At 40.4% G+C, this 21,764-nt stretch overlaps 1 protein-coding gene across 6 annotated transcripts in view; it reads left to right on the forward strand.

The window, feature by feature from the left end:
• CD109 (CD109 molecule) overlaps positions 1-21,764 on the forward strand; it is a 139,792-nt gene that overhangs the window by 78,225 nt on the left and 39,803 nt on the right. For all 6 annotated transcript variants that reach the window (XM_055534812.1, XM_055534810.1, XM_055534816.1 and 3 more), the window contains 8 exons: positions 997-1,173; positions 5,160-5,312; positions 9,708-9,782; positions 10,314-10,374; positions 14,837-14,978; positions 16,622-16,739; positions 18,590-18,703; positions 20,690-20,908. In XM_055534812.1, coding sequence (XP_055390787.1) covers positions 997-1,173; positions 5,160-5,312; positions 9,708-9,782; positions 10,314-10,374; positions 14,837-14,978; positions 16,622-16,739; positions 18,590-18,703; positions 20,690-20,908 — 1,059 coding nt within the window. The remainder of the gene's footprint in view (positions 1-996; positions 1,174-5,159; positions 5,313-9,707; positions 9,783-10,313; positions 10,375-14,836; positions 14,979-16,621; positions 16,740-18,589; positions 18,704-20,689; positions 20,909-21,764) is intronic.

Here is a 21,764-nt window from a genome sequence, read left to right on the forward strand (position 1 = left end):
AGAGCCCCGGCTCTAGGTGCCTGGGCTCAGCAGTTGAGGTCGGGCTTAGTTGCTCCTTGGCATGTGGAATCTTCCCAGACCAGGGATCAAACCTGCATGCCTTGCATCGGAAGGCAGATTCTTAACTCTGGACCAGCAGGGTAGTCCTCTGTGTCATATTTTGGATTCCACATAGAAGAGAGATCACATGGTTTTTCTCTTTCTCTTTTTGACTTATTTCACTTATCATACTAGGTGCTTCTGTGTTGCTGTAAATCAGTCTCATTCCTTTTTAAGCTGCCCATTTTATACTGAAATCAAACTATCTTTTTTCTTTACCTATATTTGTATTTCCAACTTAAGATGAATAATGAAACCACCTTGCATTATGTTTAAAATTTATATTTTTATGAGGTAAGCCACACATGTTCATTATGTGTGTGTGTGTTAGTTGCTCAGTCATGTCTGACTCTTTGTGACCCCATGGACTGTACCCCAGAGCCAGGCTCCTTTGTTCATGGGATTCTCCAGGTAAGAATACTGGAGTGGGTAGCCATTCCCTCCTCCAGGGGATCTTCCCCACCCAGGGATTGAACCTGGGTCTCTTGCATTGCAGGCAGATTCTTTACTGTCTGAGCCACCAGGAAGCCCTGTGTTCATTATAGAAAACTGTAAAATGTAAGAAAAAAACCAAAAATTGCTCCTCATAGCCTTGTACTTTTGCTAATCCAGCTCTCTCAGTGGTGCTCTGCATTCCTTAAACTCAGGAATAGATTCTTGTCTGTCAGGTTGCTGTTGCCTCAATTATGGTTACTTTATCTTATCCTTTTCTAATGACCAGCTTATACTCCCTGTGTTAGTCAGGAAAGTTTATTTGTGGTGTGTGTATTCAAAAAGGATTTGACGTTGGCTTAAGTCGAGAATTTGTATGTATGCTTACAGTTATGAAAACATAGCTGATATTGAGATTCTCATTATCTTTAGCATAAAATGAAATTCGTGTACTCTTCTTTTCAGGTAGTGTCCAGGGGACAGTTGGTGGCTGTAGGCAAGCAAAATTCAACAACCTTTTCCTTAATACCAGAAAATTCTTGGGCCCCAAAAGCCTGTATCATTGTGTATTATATTGAAGATGATGGGGAAATTATAAATGATGTTCTGAAAATTCCTGTTCAGCTCGTTTTTAAAAATAAGGTAAGATTTAAGGTAATGATGTTTAAAAACAGAACTTCATATTCATAAAGTCTGCAAAATGTAATATTTCTTTAGAAAAGTATCATTAAAAGAAATTGGTTAGAAATTTATATTTTTTCTAGAACTATGGATAAAACTCTTCATATTTAATTACTATATATCTATTTTCACATGTGGAATGATGGACAATGTGGGTCTTCTGTGTATATTATTATTCTTGGCTTTAAGACTTTAATTCAAATCCACGAGGCCCTCCCAGGATTTTCTAAACAGTGGAGTCGGTATTGCTCTGGCACAGAGTTGTGTGGCCATGTAGAATGTGTATGGTGTTCATACTGGTGTGGCAGTGAAGTGAGGGCTGCAAGAGGGAGTGTGGCCATCTGCAGTGTTGCGGGGAAGCAGAGCTGGGCTTTGGTTTATCCATTTCACCAGCCTGGAGACTAACTCAGGGCAAATTTGCAATAAGCTTGGCTACTTTGCATGTGGAGATCTCTGTGGAGTTTGGTCTCCAAACACAGTAGTGATTTTTTTTTTTCCTACATCCCAGAAATGATATTTAAAAATATTTCTCTATTCCTCCATTCTCATCTCACCTTTGAGAACTCTAAATAGTCTTAGATATATCAGGCACACAGCAGAAGCAACTTAGCGTGCATGCATGCATTGGAGAAGGCAATGGCACCCCACTCCAGTACTCTTGCTGGAAAATCCCATGGACGGAGGAGCCTGGTGGGCTGCAGTCCATGGGGTCGCTAAGAGTCGTACACGACTGAGTGACTTCACTTTCACTTTTCACCTTCATGCATTGGAGAAGGAAATGGCAGCCCACTCCAGTGTTCTTGCCTGGAGAATCCCAGGGACGGGGGAGCCTGGTGGGCTGCCGTCTATGGGGTCGCACAGAGTCGGACACAACTGAAGTGACTTAGTAGCAGCAGCAGCAGTGATTTTTTAATAACCTAAGGTGTATAGCTTGTGTCTGAAACCCCCCTGGGCCCCAACTCTGAAAAGTTACCTAATTGTAAGATTGACAGGTGGAGCTCAGTTATCTCATGAATATTTAAATGGGCCATTGTTCTCACTAAAGGCTGGTGCCTTCTCAGGACCTCTGAAGCAAAATAATCATTATTTTAAAGTAATGATTTGTAGAGTACACTTCTTCTGGTAGCATCTTCTCCCTTAATTTTTAAAAATTTTGGGAAGTAGAGGTCGTGATCCATGTCTTTTTTATTGAGAACTATTGACTCTAATTTTTATTGTCAAAATAGAATACAAACTTATTTTCTGTCTTATGAAAAGAATTAAAAAAAAAACAGTGTTGTATTCTGTTAGTTTCAGAGCACAATTTTAGACTTGAAGTGACTCCATTAATCTGAGAAAGGCAAATTTTAAAGTAGGAGTAAGGCTTAAACCTGGAGGCCTACATCTCTGAAGGTGAGAGCAGGTTCTAAAAAATGTTGCTGTGTAAGAAGCTTTGAGGAAACAGAGTGTATAAATAGCATACTTCCAAGAAACTTCTTAGATATGAGCGATAAGAAATTAGTTTTGGTTGTGTTTGCAAAGATAGTTCTTCAATTTTTATATGATAATGTTTACCACATTTACTCCAAAAGAAATTATATATTTGGAAATAAAATATGTTTAAACACAAGAAAATTAATGAATCTTTGTGTATGTTCAGTAATGACTGTGGAATAAATGGGTGGGATGTAGAGGGCAAGAGATGTAGTTTTAGAAATTGTCTTCATGGAAGTGCAGTTTGGAGCTATGGAGTCACTGAGGTGCAGAGTAAAGAGTGAGAAGTGCAAAGTTTGCATATTATAAGTTCCCCTTTCACCTTATTTAAGACATGAGTGGAGAAGAGTGAACCTGACACAGTGGCTCAAGAGGCGTGTGAAAAAAAGATTGTTAAACAGGCAAGGAAGACTTAAGACTATTGCAGTAGGGGAGAGAGACTGAACTCAACGCCACTGAAACAGAAGGCAGGGAGGTTTTTAAATACTGGGGTGAGTTAATGGAAAAGTACTGGAGGACATTGCGGGAGGGGTTGGTCAATATGAGCAGGCCGTCTATGAGTTTGTAAGTTAGGCTCCTATTCACCCACAGAGACTGGGAGATCAATCAATGCTTGATGATTAACACTTCAAAGTGAAAAAGCTGGCTTAAAACTCAGCATTCAGAAAACTAAGATCATGGCAACCAGTCCCATCACTTCATGGCAAATAGATGGGGAAACAATGGAAACAGCAACGGACTTGATTTTCTTGGGCTCCAAAATCACTGCAGACGGTGACTGCAGCCATGAGATTTAAAGACTCTTGTTCATTGGAAGAAAAGCTATGACAAACCTCAGTAGCATATTAAAAAGCAGAGACATTTCTTTGCTAACAAAGGTCCATATAGTCTAAAAGTTATGGTTTTCCCAGTAATCAAATATGGATGTGAGAGTGTTAGTTGCTCAGTCGTGTCTGACTCTTTGTAACCCCATGGACTGTATAGCCCACCAGGCTCCTCTGTCCATGGGATTCTCCAGGCAAGAATACTGGATTGGGTTGCCATGTCTTTCAGGGGATCTTCCCAACTGAGGGATCAAACCCAGGTCTCCCGCATTGCAGGTGGATTCTTTACTGTCTGAGCCACCTGGGAAGTTGATATATGGTCCAATGGATGTGAGAGTTGGACCATAAAAAATTCTGAGCACCAAAGAATTGATGCTTTCAAACTGTGGTGTTGGAGAAGACTGTTGAGAGTCCCTTGGACTGCAAAGAGATCAAACCAGCCAATCCTAAAGGAAATCAACCCTGAATATTCATTGGAAGGACTGATGCTGAAGCTGAAGCTCCAATACTTTGGCCACTTGATGCAAAGAGCTAACTTATTGGAAAAGATCCTGATGCTGGGAAGGATTGAAGGCAGGAGGAGAAGGGGACAACAGAGGATGAAATGGTTGGATGGCATCAATGACTCAATGGGCATGAGTTTGAGTAAACTCAGGGAGATGGTGTAGGACAGGGAAGCCCGGGGTGCTGCAGTCCATGGGCTTGGAAAGGGTCGGACATGACTGAGTGACTGAATGACGACACTTCAAAAGGATGACTCCCAGATCTTTGAGAAAGACATTTCTACTGGTAAAACTAGCAGGAAGCTGGGAGAAGGTTTATATCTCAAAGGATCAGAGAAAACATTTACAATTGCAGATTTTCTAAGGAAAGGGAAAGCAGGTGGTTAATGTTAGGTAGAACCCTCTCCAATGTTCAGGTAAGCTGAGGGGTTCATTAAGGCCATGTTAATCAGGTGGTACAGCCACTGGGGCATGGGATTGTTGGAATAGAGGTGGGCAAGGTAAACATTCCTAGGAGGAAGAGGCCTTCTGACAAAGCCATTCGATCCAGCCCTGGGTGAGAGGATTGATGCTCTTTAAGAAGTACCGGTAGGACTATGCTTTGCTGAGGGTTAATGACAGCAAGCTGAGGCAGCCATCGAGGCACAGAGCAGTGGGCCTGACTGGTGTTGGTCTGACGGCCTCCTCCTGGGGAAAGGCACCCCCGCCCAGCGCAGGCAGTTCTGTGCATCCCCAGGGGCTCTTACTTGCAGGCGCTCACTTCTGAGTCCAGGGGGTCAACGTGCAGGCACGTTCCTGTCCTCGCTCATGGATACTGACCCTCCCCACGTATGGCGGACTCTGTCTTCTCTTCAGTACTGGCTAGCAGCTGCAGGGTGGGAGACGGAGAAAGGGAAGAAGAAGGGTAGAGACGTGAAGGCAAACTTTGATATGTACCCCGGTGAGCGGTCCCATGACTTGAGAACACTGGGAGTGAAGGTTGTTTTTACTCCTTTCGCTGGAGAAGACTTGGGTATGGTTTTGGAATGTGCCTGAGCCAACAGAAGTGTAGACTCTTCGTTAGATTTTGTCATTGATCTGCTATTGATAAGACATGAAATGCTTCAAAAAAGTGTATTATATCAATACTGCTTTTTCACTTTCTCAGATACAGCTGTTTTGGAGTAAAGCCAATGCTGAACCATCTGAGAAAGTCTCTCTCAGGATCTCTGTGACGCAGCCAGATTCAACAGTTGGTATTGTAGCTGTCGATAAGAGTGTGAATCTGATGAATGTCTCAAATGATATTACAATGGAAAATGTGAGTTTAGCCATTTTTTTATTACAAAAATACACATTGAAAGAGAAAAAAAGAGGAACTTTACTGTGTTACTTCCAAGTTTTAAAGGAAATTTCATTTTTCAAGTATAAGTCAGTAATAGTAAAGCTTCTGAATGAAGGGATCTGCATTCCAATTGTCATGTTGGGAAGAGTCTGTTGTGGTCAACTGTCTTTGCCGTCTCTTACACGAAAATTGTCACCTAGAGTTTCCCCTCACTTTCAAACTATATTTTAACTGAAGACACTTGAGAAAGTACTAGGAATTGGACTTGCACATTTATGAATGACACTGGAGAGAGCTTTAGGTAATTGTAAAATGCTTTCTATTTGGGTTATACATGATGGTTATAAATAATTACAGTCCTCACTGAATCAGGAATTTGCAGTATGTTGAGGGAGTGAAATCATGTTAATCTTCAGAAAACGTACAAGTCAAGAAATATATGAACATCTAGTGTTATATCAGCTAATCCCCTATTCATCAGTCATTTAATTTTTATTTGTAAGTCCTTTATATATCCTTGGCAGTGGAAATGCAGACTGCATGAACTATATCCATTGATTGATTAACTACAGCGATTAATAGCACTTCAGGAAGAAAGATATATGTGTATAGGCTAGTTTGGACATATTGTTGTAAAATCAGTCCATTTGAGAAAAATTATGTATTTTTCCTCAACCTACCCAGCAAATTTTTCTCATTTTCTTTAAAAGAAAAAAAAAAAACCTTTAAAACCCATCGGTCACTTTTTTTCTCTTGACTTTACTTAAATTCATTTATTCTAAAAAATCTATAGCATTTTGCACTTGATTTAACTGATGATAATACCTTTCATTTTACAACTTGCTAAATATCTTAATAAATACATTATTTAATTTTTTCTTCCATATATATGTGGACACACAGGAACACACACACATGTGCTCTCCCTGAGTCTCTGTATCTCACTGTGCATTTACATTAAATCCTCTCATATATAAGATTGCTATCCCAGCTTTCTTTTGTTTCACACTTGACTGGTATGTTTTTCCGTCTTTTTATTTTCAACCTTCTGTAAGTTTTTAAGTATATCTTGTAGACAGTATATTATTGTATTTTGCTTTTTTTAAAAAAATCTAATCTGACAGTATCTTAATAAACTTATTTAACCCATTTACAAATTAGTCCTTGTTCTAATTAGGACTTGTTTCTGCTTTTTAATTTGATAATTTAGACTATTTCCTTTTTGTTTCTTTTCATTCTTCTCTCCATGGTTTTGGAAGTTACACATCCTATTTTTGTTCCCATGATAGATGTCCTTATCTCATGAATTGTGCTCATATTTTTTTATCCTTATTGCTTTTCTTTTGTATCTTTATCTGACAAGTCAAGCATTTTGGTGTGCCCTCATATTCTTACACATCCTTTTTGTCGCTCCCTGTCCCCATCTCCTTCCCCAGCCCTGGCCAGATCATATTGCTGTTGTGTAGAATTTTAGTTCTTTGTCATGATGAATTGCCTGTTCAGTCTATGCTGTCCCTTAATTTTTTGATTATGGAAATTATTTCTTCCTGTAGTTCCTCTTCTTTCCATTTCTTCTCCTTTTCAGAGATTGGCAGAGATTAGCGCTTCTACTTTTTTTCCTCCATATTTCTTAGCTTTTTGTTTTATGCTTTTTTGTCTCTTTCGTCTCTCTTGTCTGTATTTATTTGGGTGAGTTCCTCAGTTGAGTCTTTCAGTTGGTAGATACTCTACTTTTATATCAGCTATTATATTGTTAATTATTATTTTCATCCTTGTTTTATATTGCTAATATTTTCTCTTGTCTGTATTTACTATGTTTATTTTAAATTCTTGACCTGACTTTTCACTATTCAGCTCACATGCTGTATGTTGTCCAGTTGGATATCTTTTATGGAAACTATACTTGTTGGATATAGTTTGGTTATCTAGTTGGATATCTAGTTGATTTGGCAGCTGTTCTGTCTGTTGGGGAAGGCTGAACACCAAGCTCCAACCTATGTAACTCTTGTCAGTTTAAAGAGAGGGGACGGGTTGAGCTTCAGGGACTGGAGAACTACTCTTGATTCTCTCTGTGTGCTGCCCCCTTCCACTCAGTGGTTCATTTTTAAGCTCCTCGGGATAAGCAGCCCAGGAAGAGGTAGTCTCCCTTGGTGATGACCCACCAGCTTGGAGGGGTGGGAGGAGGCGGGGAGGAAAAGTGAATTCTTGAAGGCCAGGGGTCTGTCAAAATGTTTCCTGGTTCTTTCCCACCAGAAGGGCAGAGGTGCTGACTTGGTATTATCCTGGCCATTATTATCCTGGTATTATCAGCGGACTGCCTGCCTGCTGCCTGCTGGTTTGGGCAGTGAATTGCCAGGAATGATTGTCCTAAGGCTACCTCCTGAAGAGAAGCACAAGTCGAATTTAAAAGCCTCTTCCAGACTGCTGCGTGTATCAGTTTTCTGCCATCTGCTTCCTCCAACACCCCAACTGGAGATACCCTTTGCTCTTCTGAGGGTTTTCTTGTTCTACTCATATAAGTTTCTTGCTTGCTTTTCATATTTCTCTAGTGTTGGCTCTAGAGGAAGGAGTCAGGAGCCTATGATAATGGACCATTTTCCTTTCTTTCATTTTTGTTAAATTTATAGGTGTTGTCCAGAGACTTGTCAATGCCTTGGAATGATTTTAAGTGTCTCAGATCTTCCAGGACTAATCTATAGATAGCAGACTTCCCTTGCTGCAGCTTTCTCACTGAACCAGTGAGAACAAGAGCATCTCTCTTCCTTATACAAGAGATGCTTCTTCCTAGATAATTCCATTGATTCACACCTGCATTGCACAGATAGGTCTTCTGTGGCAGAGTTTGAGTTATGGAATGAAAAACTTTCCTCTCCATCCTGTCTGGCTCTGGCTTCATTGACTGTAGTTGGGCTAACTGTACTGGCCAGCTTGTTGAGATACTATGAAATTTTCTGTTTTCTCATTCTGTTGCTTTCTTCTTGATGCCTATTCTAGCATCGTGTTTCCTTACCATGGGTGTAGCAGTGCTGTTTTCAGTAAAGCAGAAGCAATGGTTTGGGTGTTTAATGTTAAACTTGATATGTTTTTAAGCTTAGAATCTTCCATAATTCTTTTCCCTGTCTTAATTTCCCAATCTTAATGCTAATGTAATTGAGGTAAATGTATCAAAATAGTTACCAAAAGGTTATAATATCCTAACTTTTTTTTTAGCCATAGTAAAATATATATAACATGAAATTTCCCATTTTAACCATTTTTAAAAGTATAGTTCAGTGGCATTAATTATTCGTAATATTGTACAACCATCATCACTGTTTATTTCCAAAATTTTCATCATTCTAAATAGAGCCTCTGTGACCCTGAAGCAATAACTCTTCATTACCTCCTTCCCTTTGCAACACGGGTAACCTCTAATCAAATTCTGATCTTATGAATTTGCTTATTCTAGATACTTCACATGAGTGGGATCACGCAATATTTGTCCTTTTGTATCTGCTTTATTTCACTTAGAAAAATGTTTTTTTAATTTATTTTTAGTTGAAGGATAATTTTTAACAACGTTGTGTTGGTTTCTGCTGTACAACAACATGAATCAGCCATAGGTGTACATGTGTTCCCTGCCTCCTGAACCTCCCTCCCACCGCAGCCCCCCATCCACCCCTCTAGGTCATCACAGAGCACTTGGTTAAGCTCCCTGTGTTACACAGCAGCTTCCCACTAGCTATCTGTTTTACACATGGTTATGTGTATGTTTCAAAGCTACTCTTTCAGTTTATCCCACCCTCACCTTTCCCCACTGTGTCTACAAATCTGTTTTCTGTGTCTGCATCTCTATTCCTGCTCTGCAAATGGGTTCATCAGTAGCATTTTTCTAGATTTCATAAATACGCATTAATTAATTTTTCTCTTTCTGACTTAACTTTACTCTGTATAACTGGCTCTAGGTTCGTCCGCCTTGCTAGAACTGACTCAGATTTCTTAACTGATATTTTTTGAGGTCTTTGTTAACCATCACGTTGACCCTATTTATCTTTGTCAAAAGTATGAGTCATTTTTAATGCTGATCTCTATGTGTTGGCTTTGTCAACAAGCCCACACTTCTTAGGAACTCTTGATTACTGAACAGAATAAAAATAAGTTTAAAGAAGAAGTGTATTTTTGGCTGATTGAATTATGAACATGGCATTGACATATTCATTATTTCTCCATTTGTGTCATTTTCAAATTTGATAAGCATATGGTCTATTTGATGTAGCACATTTGATAAGCATGTGTACCTGTCTGTTATTCACAGTACATATCAGAAATGTTGAGAGGGCAGAGCACACTGATATGAATGCTTTCATTCTGTATATTTTATCTTCTTCTTAGGTGGTCCATGAATTGGAACTTTATAACACAGGATATTATTTAGGCATGTTCATGAATTCTTTTGCAGTCTTTCAGGTATGTTGAGTTTGCTATATAATTTGAAAAGATATTAATATATTTACTGCTGCAAAACTAATTTCAGAATTAATGATCTGAATTATGAAATGTTAACCTCTTAAATGTGTTGCTGAAGTGCAGTGTGTTATATAAGTGTAATTTGAAACTGAAAGATGATCATCCTTCTAGTCTTAAAAGCAAATGAGTAAATTCATCATTAGAGAAATAATGGAATTACCATTAAACAAGTAATTTCTTTCTTTTACATCACTTTCCTTGACTTTGAAATAGCTCTTTCTGCATGTGAGAGTGTGTGTTTGTGTGCTTGTGTGCGTCTCTGTGTGTCTTGTTGTGAGAGACTGTAAACTCATGTATGTATTTAAACTCTCAAAAATGAGCAAGAGTTAAAAAAGCAAAGGGAGGTATTTTCACATGCAACACGAAAACAAAACAGCAAGAGTGAATTAGAGGTAGAGGCAACTGACAATTTAGAGGGCATTTGTTTAAAAGTTTATTTATTTTAAAAGAAGATTAAATGATTCTTTCTAGGAGTGTGGCCTCTGGGTATTGACGGATGCAAACCTTGTGAAGGATTACATTGATGGCGTTTGTAAGTGAAATCTGGCAAAGTGCTTTTTAAGTAATTAAGTCTTTCATCTCAGGTATTTATAGTTACTTATGTAAGTATGCATACATTCTGGTTGAATATGGATATTGTAATTTTCATTTTCTGTTCTCTTATCCTATAGTGTTTGGAGTTTAATGTACTTGGAAGTACATCTGGGCCATGACATGGAGTGTTCTTCAGCTTCTGTGTAGATCTTTCTAATGATTACTTTCCATTTTCTCTCTGTAACTTTTTGACATGGTTATATTTCTGGACATATTGAAAGATCTTATGCCTCCAATTTGTATTGTAAACTGTGATGTTACTTTGGAATTAGTCAAAAGGAGGCAACATGTTTTTGAAACATTTCTGTTCTCTAGCTTTTTATTGTTCACCTAAAAAATAGCCCAGATGCCATGAAGTATGCTGTACACACACACACACACACACACACAATCACACATACACATCTCCTCTTGCGTTCTTCCTAGGCAGGATCACATCGCACATCCCCGTTCCCTGGATTGCTAAGTAGAGTTGACCACCCAACTAATTAAAGGATGTGCTTTAAGGAAAATTCATAAAGCATTTTACTTGAATTTTCATTTTAACTTCTTTTAAGAAATTAACTGATTGATTAGACTGTGTCGGGTCTTAGTTGCACTATGCGGGGTCTTCGTCACGACATGTGGGATCCTTTGTGTGGTGCAAGGACTCTCTAGCTGTGTCGCATGGCCTTGGTAGTTGTGATGTGGGGGCTTAGTTGCTCCATAGCATGTGGGATCTTAGTTCCTGGACCAGGGATCGAACTCCTGTCCCCCGCATAGCAAGGTGGATTCTTAGCCACTGGACCACCAGGGAGGTCCCCATAAAATATTTTGACTGAAGGAAATGAGAATGATTAATTCTAGAAGCTGTTCTCACTTCTTTCAGGTAAAATGATACGAAATCATCTCAAAAGACTACAGAACTATCATAGTTGCTATCCACGAATTTCTACCCCACGTTCCCCCACTAAACTCTAGACTCTCCATTTTGGGGTTGGTTCTTAACACTGTAGGACACCTGAGCCTCTGTCCTGAAGTTTTAAGAACAATTTTGTAGTCTTAAAGATTTTATGAAGTCATTATGATCTCTGTGATTAAAGACACATGGCACTTTTAGCTTTCTTCATATAATCATTTATCCTAGACAGCCTTCCAGCCAATCTGATTTTCCATGCTCTCTCTGTTGGTCTCAGCTTTTACCCATCTTTGTTTATGTTTACTTATCAAATCTGGTGCTCACTACCATACTCATTCTATTGTTAGTAACACTCATTGTAATCTTTACCTTTTCTGAGAACCTTCTACCTTTTCACTCTAACAGAAGAAACCTGATACTTCTACTGGTATATTATGTTCCTGGAAACCTTCAAGTAATTGACATTCATTTTTCTGCCTCTCTTCTGGTTCATGGTCTGAAGGTGCATGTTGTTGTGTAGTCGCTAAGGCATGTCTGACTCTTTTTGGGACCCCATGGACTATAGCCTGCCAGGCTCCTGTGTGCATGGAATTTCCCAGGCAAGAAGACTGGAATGGGTTGCCATTTCCTTCTCCAGGGCATCTTCCTGACCCAGGGATCGAACCCACATCCATCTCCTGCATTGGCAGGTGAATTCTTTACCATTGAGCCGCCAGGGAAGCCCCCCACCCCCAGTAGGTGTATAGAGTTCAGTATTTTTTTGGCTACTTCAAGACCGCTGTTCAGCAGTCCTCAGTTAAAAGCCCCTTATCATTTGAAACTCAAAAATTTCAATCACATATCCTTTAATGAACATTCAGTCACCTACTTTCCCTTTCCCTCTGTCTATATTAATGACTCTCACGGAAGATTCAGAGTCTGACTACTTTGTCTTCTTGGGGGATTTGAATGTGTGGGTGGCCCTCTACTGTGCATTGTCATAGGAACATCACCATGGCAACAGTAGTCGTATGGTCACGTCATCACCTACCATGGATCTACCCCTAACATTTCAAATGCCTGTCCTTCTACTTTGTATGTGCCCTCACTCCCCTAATTCTTTTAAGTGTCTTCTTTGGTTTTGACCGCTCCTGGTTATTTCTGGTCACTGACTCCTTCTGCCCATATTTGCCCCTAGTACCTGGACCATGGGCTTCCCAGGTGGCTCAGTGGTAAAGAAACTGCCTGCCAATGCAGGAGATGCAGGTTTGATCCCTGGATAGGGAAGATACCATGGAGAAGGAAATGGCAACCCATTCCAGTATTCTGGTCTGGGAAATCCCATGGAGAGAGGAGCCTGGTGGGCTACGGTTCATGGGGTTGCCAAAGAGCTGTAACACGACTAAACAACAACACAACAGCAACAACCTGGACCACGTGGTCAGTCAGTTTGGTAGAATTCTTCCCTAGTCCCTGGTCCTTCCATGACATCTTCCCCATTAAATTCAACTCTGGAACAACTTGATTGTTTATCTTACCCCTCCTGATTGTGCACCCTGATGCCCCACAAATACCTTAAATTCTATATGTCACAAACCGTTGCTCTTCCCTAATATGATTTGACTGATATATGAGCCCTTGAGTTGATACGATTCCATATATCTGTTAATGAAATCATCATCTACCTACATGTTTGCATCAGAAACCCAAAATGCATCCTTGGTTCCTTCCTCTCTGCCAGATGCAGAACAGCATAGTGACTAAGAAAGGAATTTACCAAGAAATACTTCTGACTTTCAACCCTGGCTTTATGACACTGAGAAAATTCATTAAGCTCCCTAAACCTCAGGTTTCTCCTTGAATTATAAGCACTAATAATACTGCCTCTACTACAGGGCTGTTCGGAGTTTAAATCTAGAAGCATGCAAAGTGCCTCGCACTTGTTTGGTACTCAGAAATCTGCAATTACCTATAATCAGTAGATGATACTCATATGTGCCTGGCATGTAGGAAGCAATGGAAGTTCAAGCTTGGTCTAGTAGGGCAAACCACGGAGAAGGCAATGGCACCCCACTCCAGTACTCTTGCCTGGAAAATCCCATGGATGGAGGAGCCTGGTAGGCTGCAGTCCATGGGGTCGCTAAGAGTCGGACACAACTGAGCGACTTCACTTTCACTTTTCACTTTCATGCATTGGAGAAGGAAATGGCAACCCACTCCAGTATTCTTGCCTGGAGAATCCCAGGGACAGGGGAGCCTGGTGGCTGCCGTCTATGGGGTCACACAGAGTCAGACACGACTGAAGTGACTTAGCATAGCATAGCATAGTAGGGCAAACCAACACACAGGTAGAAGAGTGTGCTGAGGGGTGTGATGGGGAGGGAGAGTGCGGTGGGCACACACAAAGCTCATCCAACTGGGAGGCCGAGCAGAGTTATCTTAAGGCTGTCCTTCCTCTCCTCTGCTGGGCCCTGGCTCTTGGGCAGTGCGGGAACCTTCTGTTCCTCCTTTATCCATTCCCCCATCTCTAAACCCTCTCACTGAGACCAGAGTTACCATTATAAAACATGGAGTAGATCATGTTTCTAATTTAAAACCTTCAGTAGATCATCACTGCTTGAAGGATCAAGCCCAAGTCCTTTAGCATGGGATAATTGATATTTTAAAATCTGGACCCAGGCATTCTTTCTGTTCTCATTTTATGCCACTCTCCCCTAATAAGCACTGTCATATTCTGGACATGCCTTTGTACTTAGCTTACTTTTCTTTCCTCCTCTTGTATGGGATACTCTTTATCTGAAGATGTAAGGAAAATGTAATGCAATAAACAACACAAGATGGATTTTTTTTTTTCTAGCCGTACCCTCTTCATTATTCAGTTTCTGTGTAAAATCAGCTGTTCTCTGCATGGTAGACGTTTCGCCTGAGTGGACTATCACTCATGTATTTGTTTGCCTTCTCTGTAGACAGTGGGTGGAGCTCACTGCATTCATCTTTGAATCTTTGGTAACTTCTTCAGTATAATTTTATTTTTTAACATTTTGTTTTGAAATAGTTTTAGGCTTATAAAAAGTTGAAAGAATAGAGATAGGTGATCCAGTATCTGTGTATCAATGTGACTGTTTTGTAAGAAAAAAAGCTAATAAGCTGGATTTTTGTAGCAGCAGCAGTGGCAGGTATAGCCAAAGGCATTCAGCACTAGGAATCTAAGAAGAGAATAGCAGAATTGGAGGTAACATTTAAGAATGGGATTTAATGTATTTTTTTGCAGCTGAACTGCAAGTAGTTTTTTAGGTATTGGTTGTAGGGCCAGAGAACTTTTTTCCCAGCTCTGCCATAAGTGACCATGTGGCTTGGGGTAAGTCACATGACTTCTGTGGGTCTCGGGTGGCAAATGAGAAGGATTGGAGAAGATAAACTGTAAAGGCCTTGTCAGCTGAGAGATGCTGTAATTCTGTGGACTAGGTTTATGAACATTATCTACCGTGACTTTCCCCTAACAGTTGTCAATGTTTATTTTTAGATGACAGCGTAGAGTTGGCTGAGAGGTTTGTGGACGAAAATGAAGGCTACTTGGTAGATCTTCATGACTTTTCTCTGGGTAGCAGCCCACATGTGCGAAAGCATTTTCCAGAGACTTGGATTTGGCTAGACACCAACATGGGGTACAGATTAAAGTTCTTTGTCTGAATATATTTTGTTTGGTCTTAGTTTTAAGTAAGTTTTGCCTTCTTTCTAATGTTTCAGTGTAAACTTAGTGTGATAAAGAACTAAATAGACCAAGAGTTTTTAAAGAATGATATTAATTGTATCTCAGTTCAGTTCAGTCGCTCAGTCATGTCCGACTCTTTGCAACCCCATGAATCGCAGCACGCCAGGCCTCCCTGTCCATCACCAACTCCCGGAGTTCACTGAGACTCAGGTCCATCGAGTCAGTGATGCCATCCAGCCATCTCATCCTCTGTCGTCCCCTTCTCCTCCTGCCCCCAATCCCTCCCAGCATCAGAGTCTTTTCCAATGAGTCAACTCTTCTCATGAGGTGGCCAAAGTACTGGAGTTTCAGCTTTAGCATCATTCCTTCCAAAGAAATCCCAGGGCTCATCTCCTTAATAATGGACTGGTTGGATCTCCTTGCAGTCCAAGGGACTCTCAAGAGTCTTCTCCAACACCACAGTTCAAAAGCATCAATTCTTTGGCGCTCAGCCTTCTTCACAGTCCAACTCTCACATCCATACATGACCACAGGAAAAACCATAGCCTTGAGTAGACGGACCTTTGTTGGCAAAGTAATGTCTCTGCTTTTGAATATGCTATCTAGGTTGGTCATAACTTTTCTTCCAAGGAGTAAGCGTCTTTTAATTTCATGGCTGCAGTCACCATCTGCATCTGTATCTAAATATAGTATTTAATTGGAGAAGGAAATGGCAACCCAATCCACTATTCTTGCCTGGAAAATCCTTTGGACGGAGGAGCCTGGTGGGCTATAGTGTGTGGGGTCACAGAGAGTTGAACACAGCTGAGCAACTGAACACACGCATGCATAGTATTTAATACAGCTGTATGCGAATCGTGACAGTAAGAGTATCATCAAGAAGAAGACAGGCCTTTTCTAAAGAAGGATGATTTTAATTTCCCTGAAGTCGCATGGCTCTCACTAGGGGAAGACTGCTGGGAGTTCCTTTGTTGCTTGGGGTGGGAAGCACTCAGGATTGTCCCTTCTGCCTTGTGTTGCCCCATTAAACATCCCTGTGAGTCACAGGCAGAAGAGGTGTGGGTATTGAAAAGAATTCAGCTTAGCTAACAAACTCTGTGCTACCTGGCGTGATGACTCAACAAGTAAATCATGAAATCTGCATATAGTGTGAGTCAGCTATTTATGGAAACTTGAAATAAGACACGAGTCACACCTCCAAAAACAAATAAGAGCATTGACAAGAATACAAAGGGAAACTTTTATGCATATTGAGAGAGACAAATGGGAGTTAAATTTGGAAAAGGGTATTTATTATCTATATAAAATTTTTGAAAATGATGCCTGTCTTGAAGATATAAATATTGTAGAAAGATTTTTATTGGAATATGGATCAGTTTGGAGTGTTATGACCTTATTATGACCTGTTCCTTGAGAACTTGGAATGTATTATTTTATGCTTAAATCTTTAAAAATATCTAGATACATATATTATTTGGAAAATTAAAATTTCCCAAAACATGAAAATTCTTCCAAAACATGGTTTAGGTTTTGTTGGCCTATTTTGAAGTGTGTCTGTTCTTGGTTTTGTGACTTTTATGTTTATCTTGACTTCAGTTCCAGGATTTACCAAGAATTCGAAGTTACTGTGCCTGATTCTATCACTTCTTGGGTTGCAACGGCTTTTGTGATCTCTGAGGACTTAGGTCTTGGACTAACAACTGCTGCAGTGGAGGTAGTATACCAAAGAGCTGCTTATAGATGGAACAATGCCACGAAGCAAAGAGAGCGTCAGCTCCTCAATGGGTTTTAAAAAAGTGATTGCTTATGACGTTGATCATAGTTTGGACATTTCTTGGTGTTTCCTTTTTGTTTTTCATCTGTTTTACATTTTCAAGTGTGAACTGTATTAAACTGTTAACTCTGCTAGCTCTGTATTGAGATTTGGATAGTAAGTTTATTATTGACTGAGTCCAATCACTTCCAAAGGCCAGAAGAGAGAGAATGTCCTCTTTAAAGACGAGCAGAACTCAGAATGTCCCCTAGTAAACATTCCTTCACAACTCTTTGGTCAAATTATATCCCATGTCACTTCCTAAACCATCACTGACAAGAGGAATATAATGACTGTGATGGGTCTTAGACCAGTAGCTTTCAGCTCTGTCATATCTGAAGCTGGTTTTTAAAAACAGATATTTTGTTTTGTCCCTCAACCATCTATGCAAATGAAATGCATAGAAAATTTAATATACCTTCATACTTAATTAAAACAATCAATAAGATGTCCTAAGTGAAATACCAAGGAGAAATAAAAGGAAAGTAATGTATAATAAAATAATATACTTTTTAGTATGTAAGTGGGCAGGCATAGTTGCATGAGAAAGCCTAGTAACATATTTGAATATTTATGCAGTATATAGAATCACCTTGTGTGCAACAGCTGCAAAATGCAGTTTGATATACATGTATTGTTCTAGCAATGCAAAAACCTTGAGTGGTGCTGCCTGTGGTGATGTAAAGTTTTGAAATAGTGAAGAAGTTTTGGTCAAGTTACAAAACAAAGGGCAGTTTCCTCTTGATTTACAAAATAGTTGTATATTGATAGATGCTTTGGGTTTATATATGCGTTGTCATTAGGTTGTAAGTCCAGGTTATTATAACCAGCTGCTTTATCTACATGAAAGGACATTTAAGAATCATGAGGAACACAGGACAGTTCTTCATTGCCTGGGACTGTCCGGAGCATGCAGACCTTCTCCTGCTAAGTGCCAAGAGCACTCATTGTGACAATCTGAGACTGCCACAGATTTCCAAATAAACTTCTAGGAGACAATTAACTGCTGCCAGTGAGAAGCTTGGCCAACACTATCAGCGTTTAGGTGACCAACATATATGTATGTGTTTATATGTTGGGCTTCCCTGGTAGCTCAGACAGTAAAGAATCTGCCTGCACTCCAGGAGACCCCAGTTTGATCCCTGAGTCAGGAAGATCTCCTGGAGAAGGGAATGGCTACCCACTCCACTATTCTTGCCTGGAGAATTCCATGCACAGAGGAGCCTGGCGGGCTACAGTCCATAGGGTAGTAGACAAAAGATCATTTACTTTTCACAGGAGTCTAAGACAGATGCTGTTTCATTTGGGCAGTGGCTTTAAAAGCAGAATGATGGAATCGGCATGACAGAGTAGTAGAAGAGGAGCTTGGCTATGGCCTCAGACATGGCGGGATCCAGTTCTGGCTCTTGGACTTGCCAGCAGCGTGCTCTTGTACCAGTTACAGAGGCTGCTGAGCTTTAGGTTTCTTTCCTGTAAAATATGACTGTAACACCTGCCTGCATAGGTGTGATGAAATAATTTAAGGTCCCTGGTTCCAAGTAGGAGTTTCATAAAACATAGTGATTACTGTGTTATAAATCACAGCAGTATGCCCCTGTTTATTTAGGATAGGTTGCCGTTTTCTGTTGGTAGGCAAGAGGACATTTCTCTGTGAAGCTACTAATAAGTGTCGTAGGTTTTGTGAGATTTAAGTGTGTAAAGTGTGAAGCTCTGGACTTAAATAAAATCTGTATTCATTGTGTTCTTTCCAGCTCCAAGCCTTCCAACCATTTTTCATTTTTTTGAATCTTCCATACTCTGTCATCAGAGGTGAAGAATTTGCTTTGGAAGTAATCATATTCAATTATTTGAAAGATGCCACTGAGGTAATGTGCTAAAAGGTTTGTGCATCATTTACACGTCAGGAAAAAATGAAGAAAACATGCTGGCATTGGGTTATGTAGTGTTTGGGCATCTAAAAATTGTATGCATTTCTGGAATGTTGAAAATAGCCGTACTTTGCCCACCATTTCTTCAACTTATTAATGTTGAAGGATATTGCTGGCATGTCCAGACGTTTTCCCCTTAATTTCTAGTGCGAGTTCTCTGCTTTAGTCCCACAACTTCATTTCTTGGCATGTCTCTTCCTCTTTCCTGCTCCTTTCTCCCCACATTTTCCCCTACTCTACTCCCACACGGAGAATGTCTTGCCACTTCACACTGCCATTGAGTGCCCACTGCAACTGGCGAGGATTTATTCCTTTCAAGGACTGGTTTGGACCTAAGGTGTCTTCCTTGAGGCATCTCACTCATGCTGTTAGGCTTGTGGTCCCCATATTTGTATTTTCTTTTTTTTTTTAAATCTATATTTAAATGGAGGATAATTGCTTTACAATGTTGTGTTGGTTTCTGCCATGCATCAACATGAATGAGCCATAGGTTATACATATGTCCCCTCTCTCTTGGACCCTCCCCGCCCCCCACCATCCCACCCCTCTCGGTTATCTCAGGACCCTGGGTTGAGCTCCCTGTGTTAATGTCTTCTGTTTCCAAGGCTTTGATTTTTGAGTCATGGTCTGGTGTCCCCTCAGCCAATCAGTTCCCTGTAGGCAGGGGTAGGCCCACTGTTTGTACTGTGCCCATAGTGGTGCTAATGAAATGATTCCCACCCCACCCCGACCAAGACTAGGGATTGTAATTAACCTTACTACCCGAAAATGCCATCATCTCTTTAAGCACTATGTCCAATGGCACCCCACTCCAGTACTCTTGCCTGGAAAATGCCATGGGTGGAGGAGCCTGGTAGGCTGTAGTCCATGGGGTCGCTAAGAGTCGGACACGACTGAGTGACTTCCCTTTCACTTTTCACTTTCATGCATTGGAGAAGGAAATGGCAACCCACTCCAGTGTTCTTGCCTGGAGAATCCCGGGGACAGGGGAGCCTGGTGGGCTGCCGTCTATGGGGTCGCACAGACTCGGACATGACTGAAGCGACTTACCAGCAGCAGCAGCTAGAGAATAAACTGGTTCTTATTTTCTAATTTTACTTTTTAATTTTCTCAACATGATATAGTGTAAAGAGCAAAAGATCTGGAGTCAGAAGCCCAGATTCGGGATCCAGCTTGCCCACTTAATGGCAAGTAACTTAATTGCAGTTTACTCATCTGTTAGATTAGAAATATTTTGAGAAACAGATGAGAAAATAAGTGGGAAAAACAATTCGTGAAGTCTAAGATCCAGAGAAATGCTCTTCTTGATGAGCCTGGCAACTTTGATGTACTCTACGAAAGTTTACAGCCAACATGTGCTTCAGGACTAGTGTCTGAGTCATACTTTTCTTGGAATAATTTTAGCAGTGATTCTCAATGAGTGTAATAACATTTCATCCTGTCTGCCTCAGGTTTTTCTAATGGGACTAGTGTCCCAGGATGACACAGCTGAGTCAGGCTGGTGGTAGTACCATGACATGAAATAACCCAGCTCTCAGAAAATGAGAGAATTTAATGTTAGTGGGAGTTTAATGTTAGACTTGAAGAATGCCATTTCCCTACTTGTCTTGAGGTAGGTGGAAAAAGCATGGGAAAGCACTCGGTTTTTCCTGTTACCTCTACATGCTCTTCTTGGTTGAACCTTTCTGTCTCGTTTTTCTCTAATCTTGGGCCTCACAGATTTAACCGCAGTTTAAAGGGTATGGCAACCCACTCCAGTATTCTTGCCTGCAGAATCCCATGGACAGAGGAGCCTGGTGGGCTGCAGTCCATAGGATCACAAAGAGTTGACTGAAGCGACTTAGCATGTATGCACAAAGCAGCATTTTACTGAGGAGCAATTTATTATACAGAACCTTTGATGACTTTTTTTTTTTCTTCCAGGTTAAGGTAATCATTGAGAAAAGTGATGCATTTGATATTCTAATGGCTTCGAACGAAATAAATGCCACGGGACACCAACAGACCATTCTGGTTCCCAGTGAGGATGGGGCAACTGTTGTTTTCCCGATCAGGCCAACACGTCTCGGGGCAGTGCCCATCACCGTCACAGCTGTTTCACCTGCTGCTTCTGATGCTGTCACCCAGAGGATTTTAGTGAAGGTAAATATTTGAAGCCTAAAACGAAATGGAAATACAGAATTGAAAAGGAAGCAGAAGATGGTTTTTCTCATGGTTAAATTTGTTTTCAGGACCTAGTAGGATATCTTCTCCACCCTCCAGGAATGCCTAATGTTTTTCTCATCTAAATGTAAAAATATATCACGCAATTGGAGGTAATTGCCAATGTCTTATTCAAATTTTTAGTATGATTATAAAGCAGGTTATATTTACACTCTGTGTGACATTGGAATCCTGTTAAATTGTGCCAAGTTGATATATAGATTTTGAATTTTTGAATTCCTCAGTACAGGTAGAATAGGTTTTGTAGGTTTTTTTCGAAGACATGATGCACAAAAAGGCAACTCAGCATAGTGGATAAGAACTTGTGTTCTGGAGGGAGGCAGCCCTGGACTTCATCCCAGCTCTGTCAAGGGTGCCTTTGGACAAGGTATTTAATCTCTGTCTTTGAATAATAAAAGGACCTATTTCAGAGGGTTTTTCATTCCCTTTTCATCTTCTCCTTTATCATTTCCATTGCCATTCCGTGAACTATTTTCTCTAATTTAAAGAGAAAGTAAACATTTATTAATGGATTTGAACCAAGACCTTGTAGGCACTTATCTAACCATACACAGGCCAGACGATTAACTCATTATCTGCCTATGCTACTGCTGCTGCTGCTGCTGCTACTAAGTTGCTTCAGTCGTTTCCGACTCTTAGCAACCCCATGGACTTCAGCCCACCAGGCTCCCCTGTCCCTGGGATTCTCCAGGCAAGAACACTGGAGTGGGTTGCCATTTCCTTCTCCAATGCATGAAAGTGAAAAGTGAAAATGAAGTTACTCAGTCATGTCCGA

Source organism: Bubalus kerabau, chromosome 9 (assembly GCF_029407905.1).
Source record: "Bubalus kerabau isolate K-KA32 ecotype Philippines breed swamp buffalo chromosome 9, PCC_UOA_SB_1v2, whole genome shotgun sequence".
Taxonomy (NCBI): domain Eukaryota; kingdom Metazoa; phylum Chordata; class Mammalia; order Artiodactyla; family Bovidae; genus Bubalus; species Bubalus kerabau.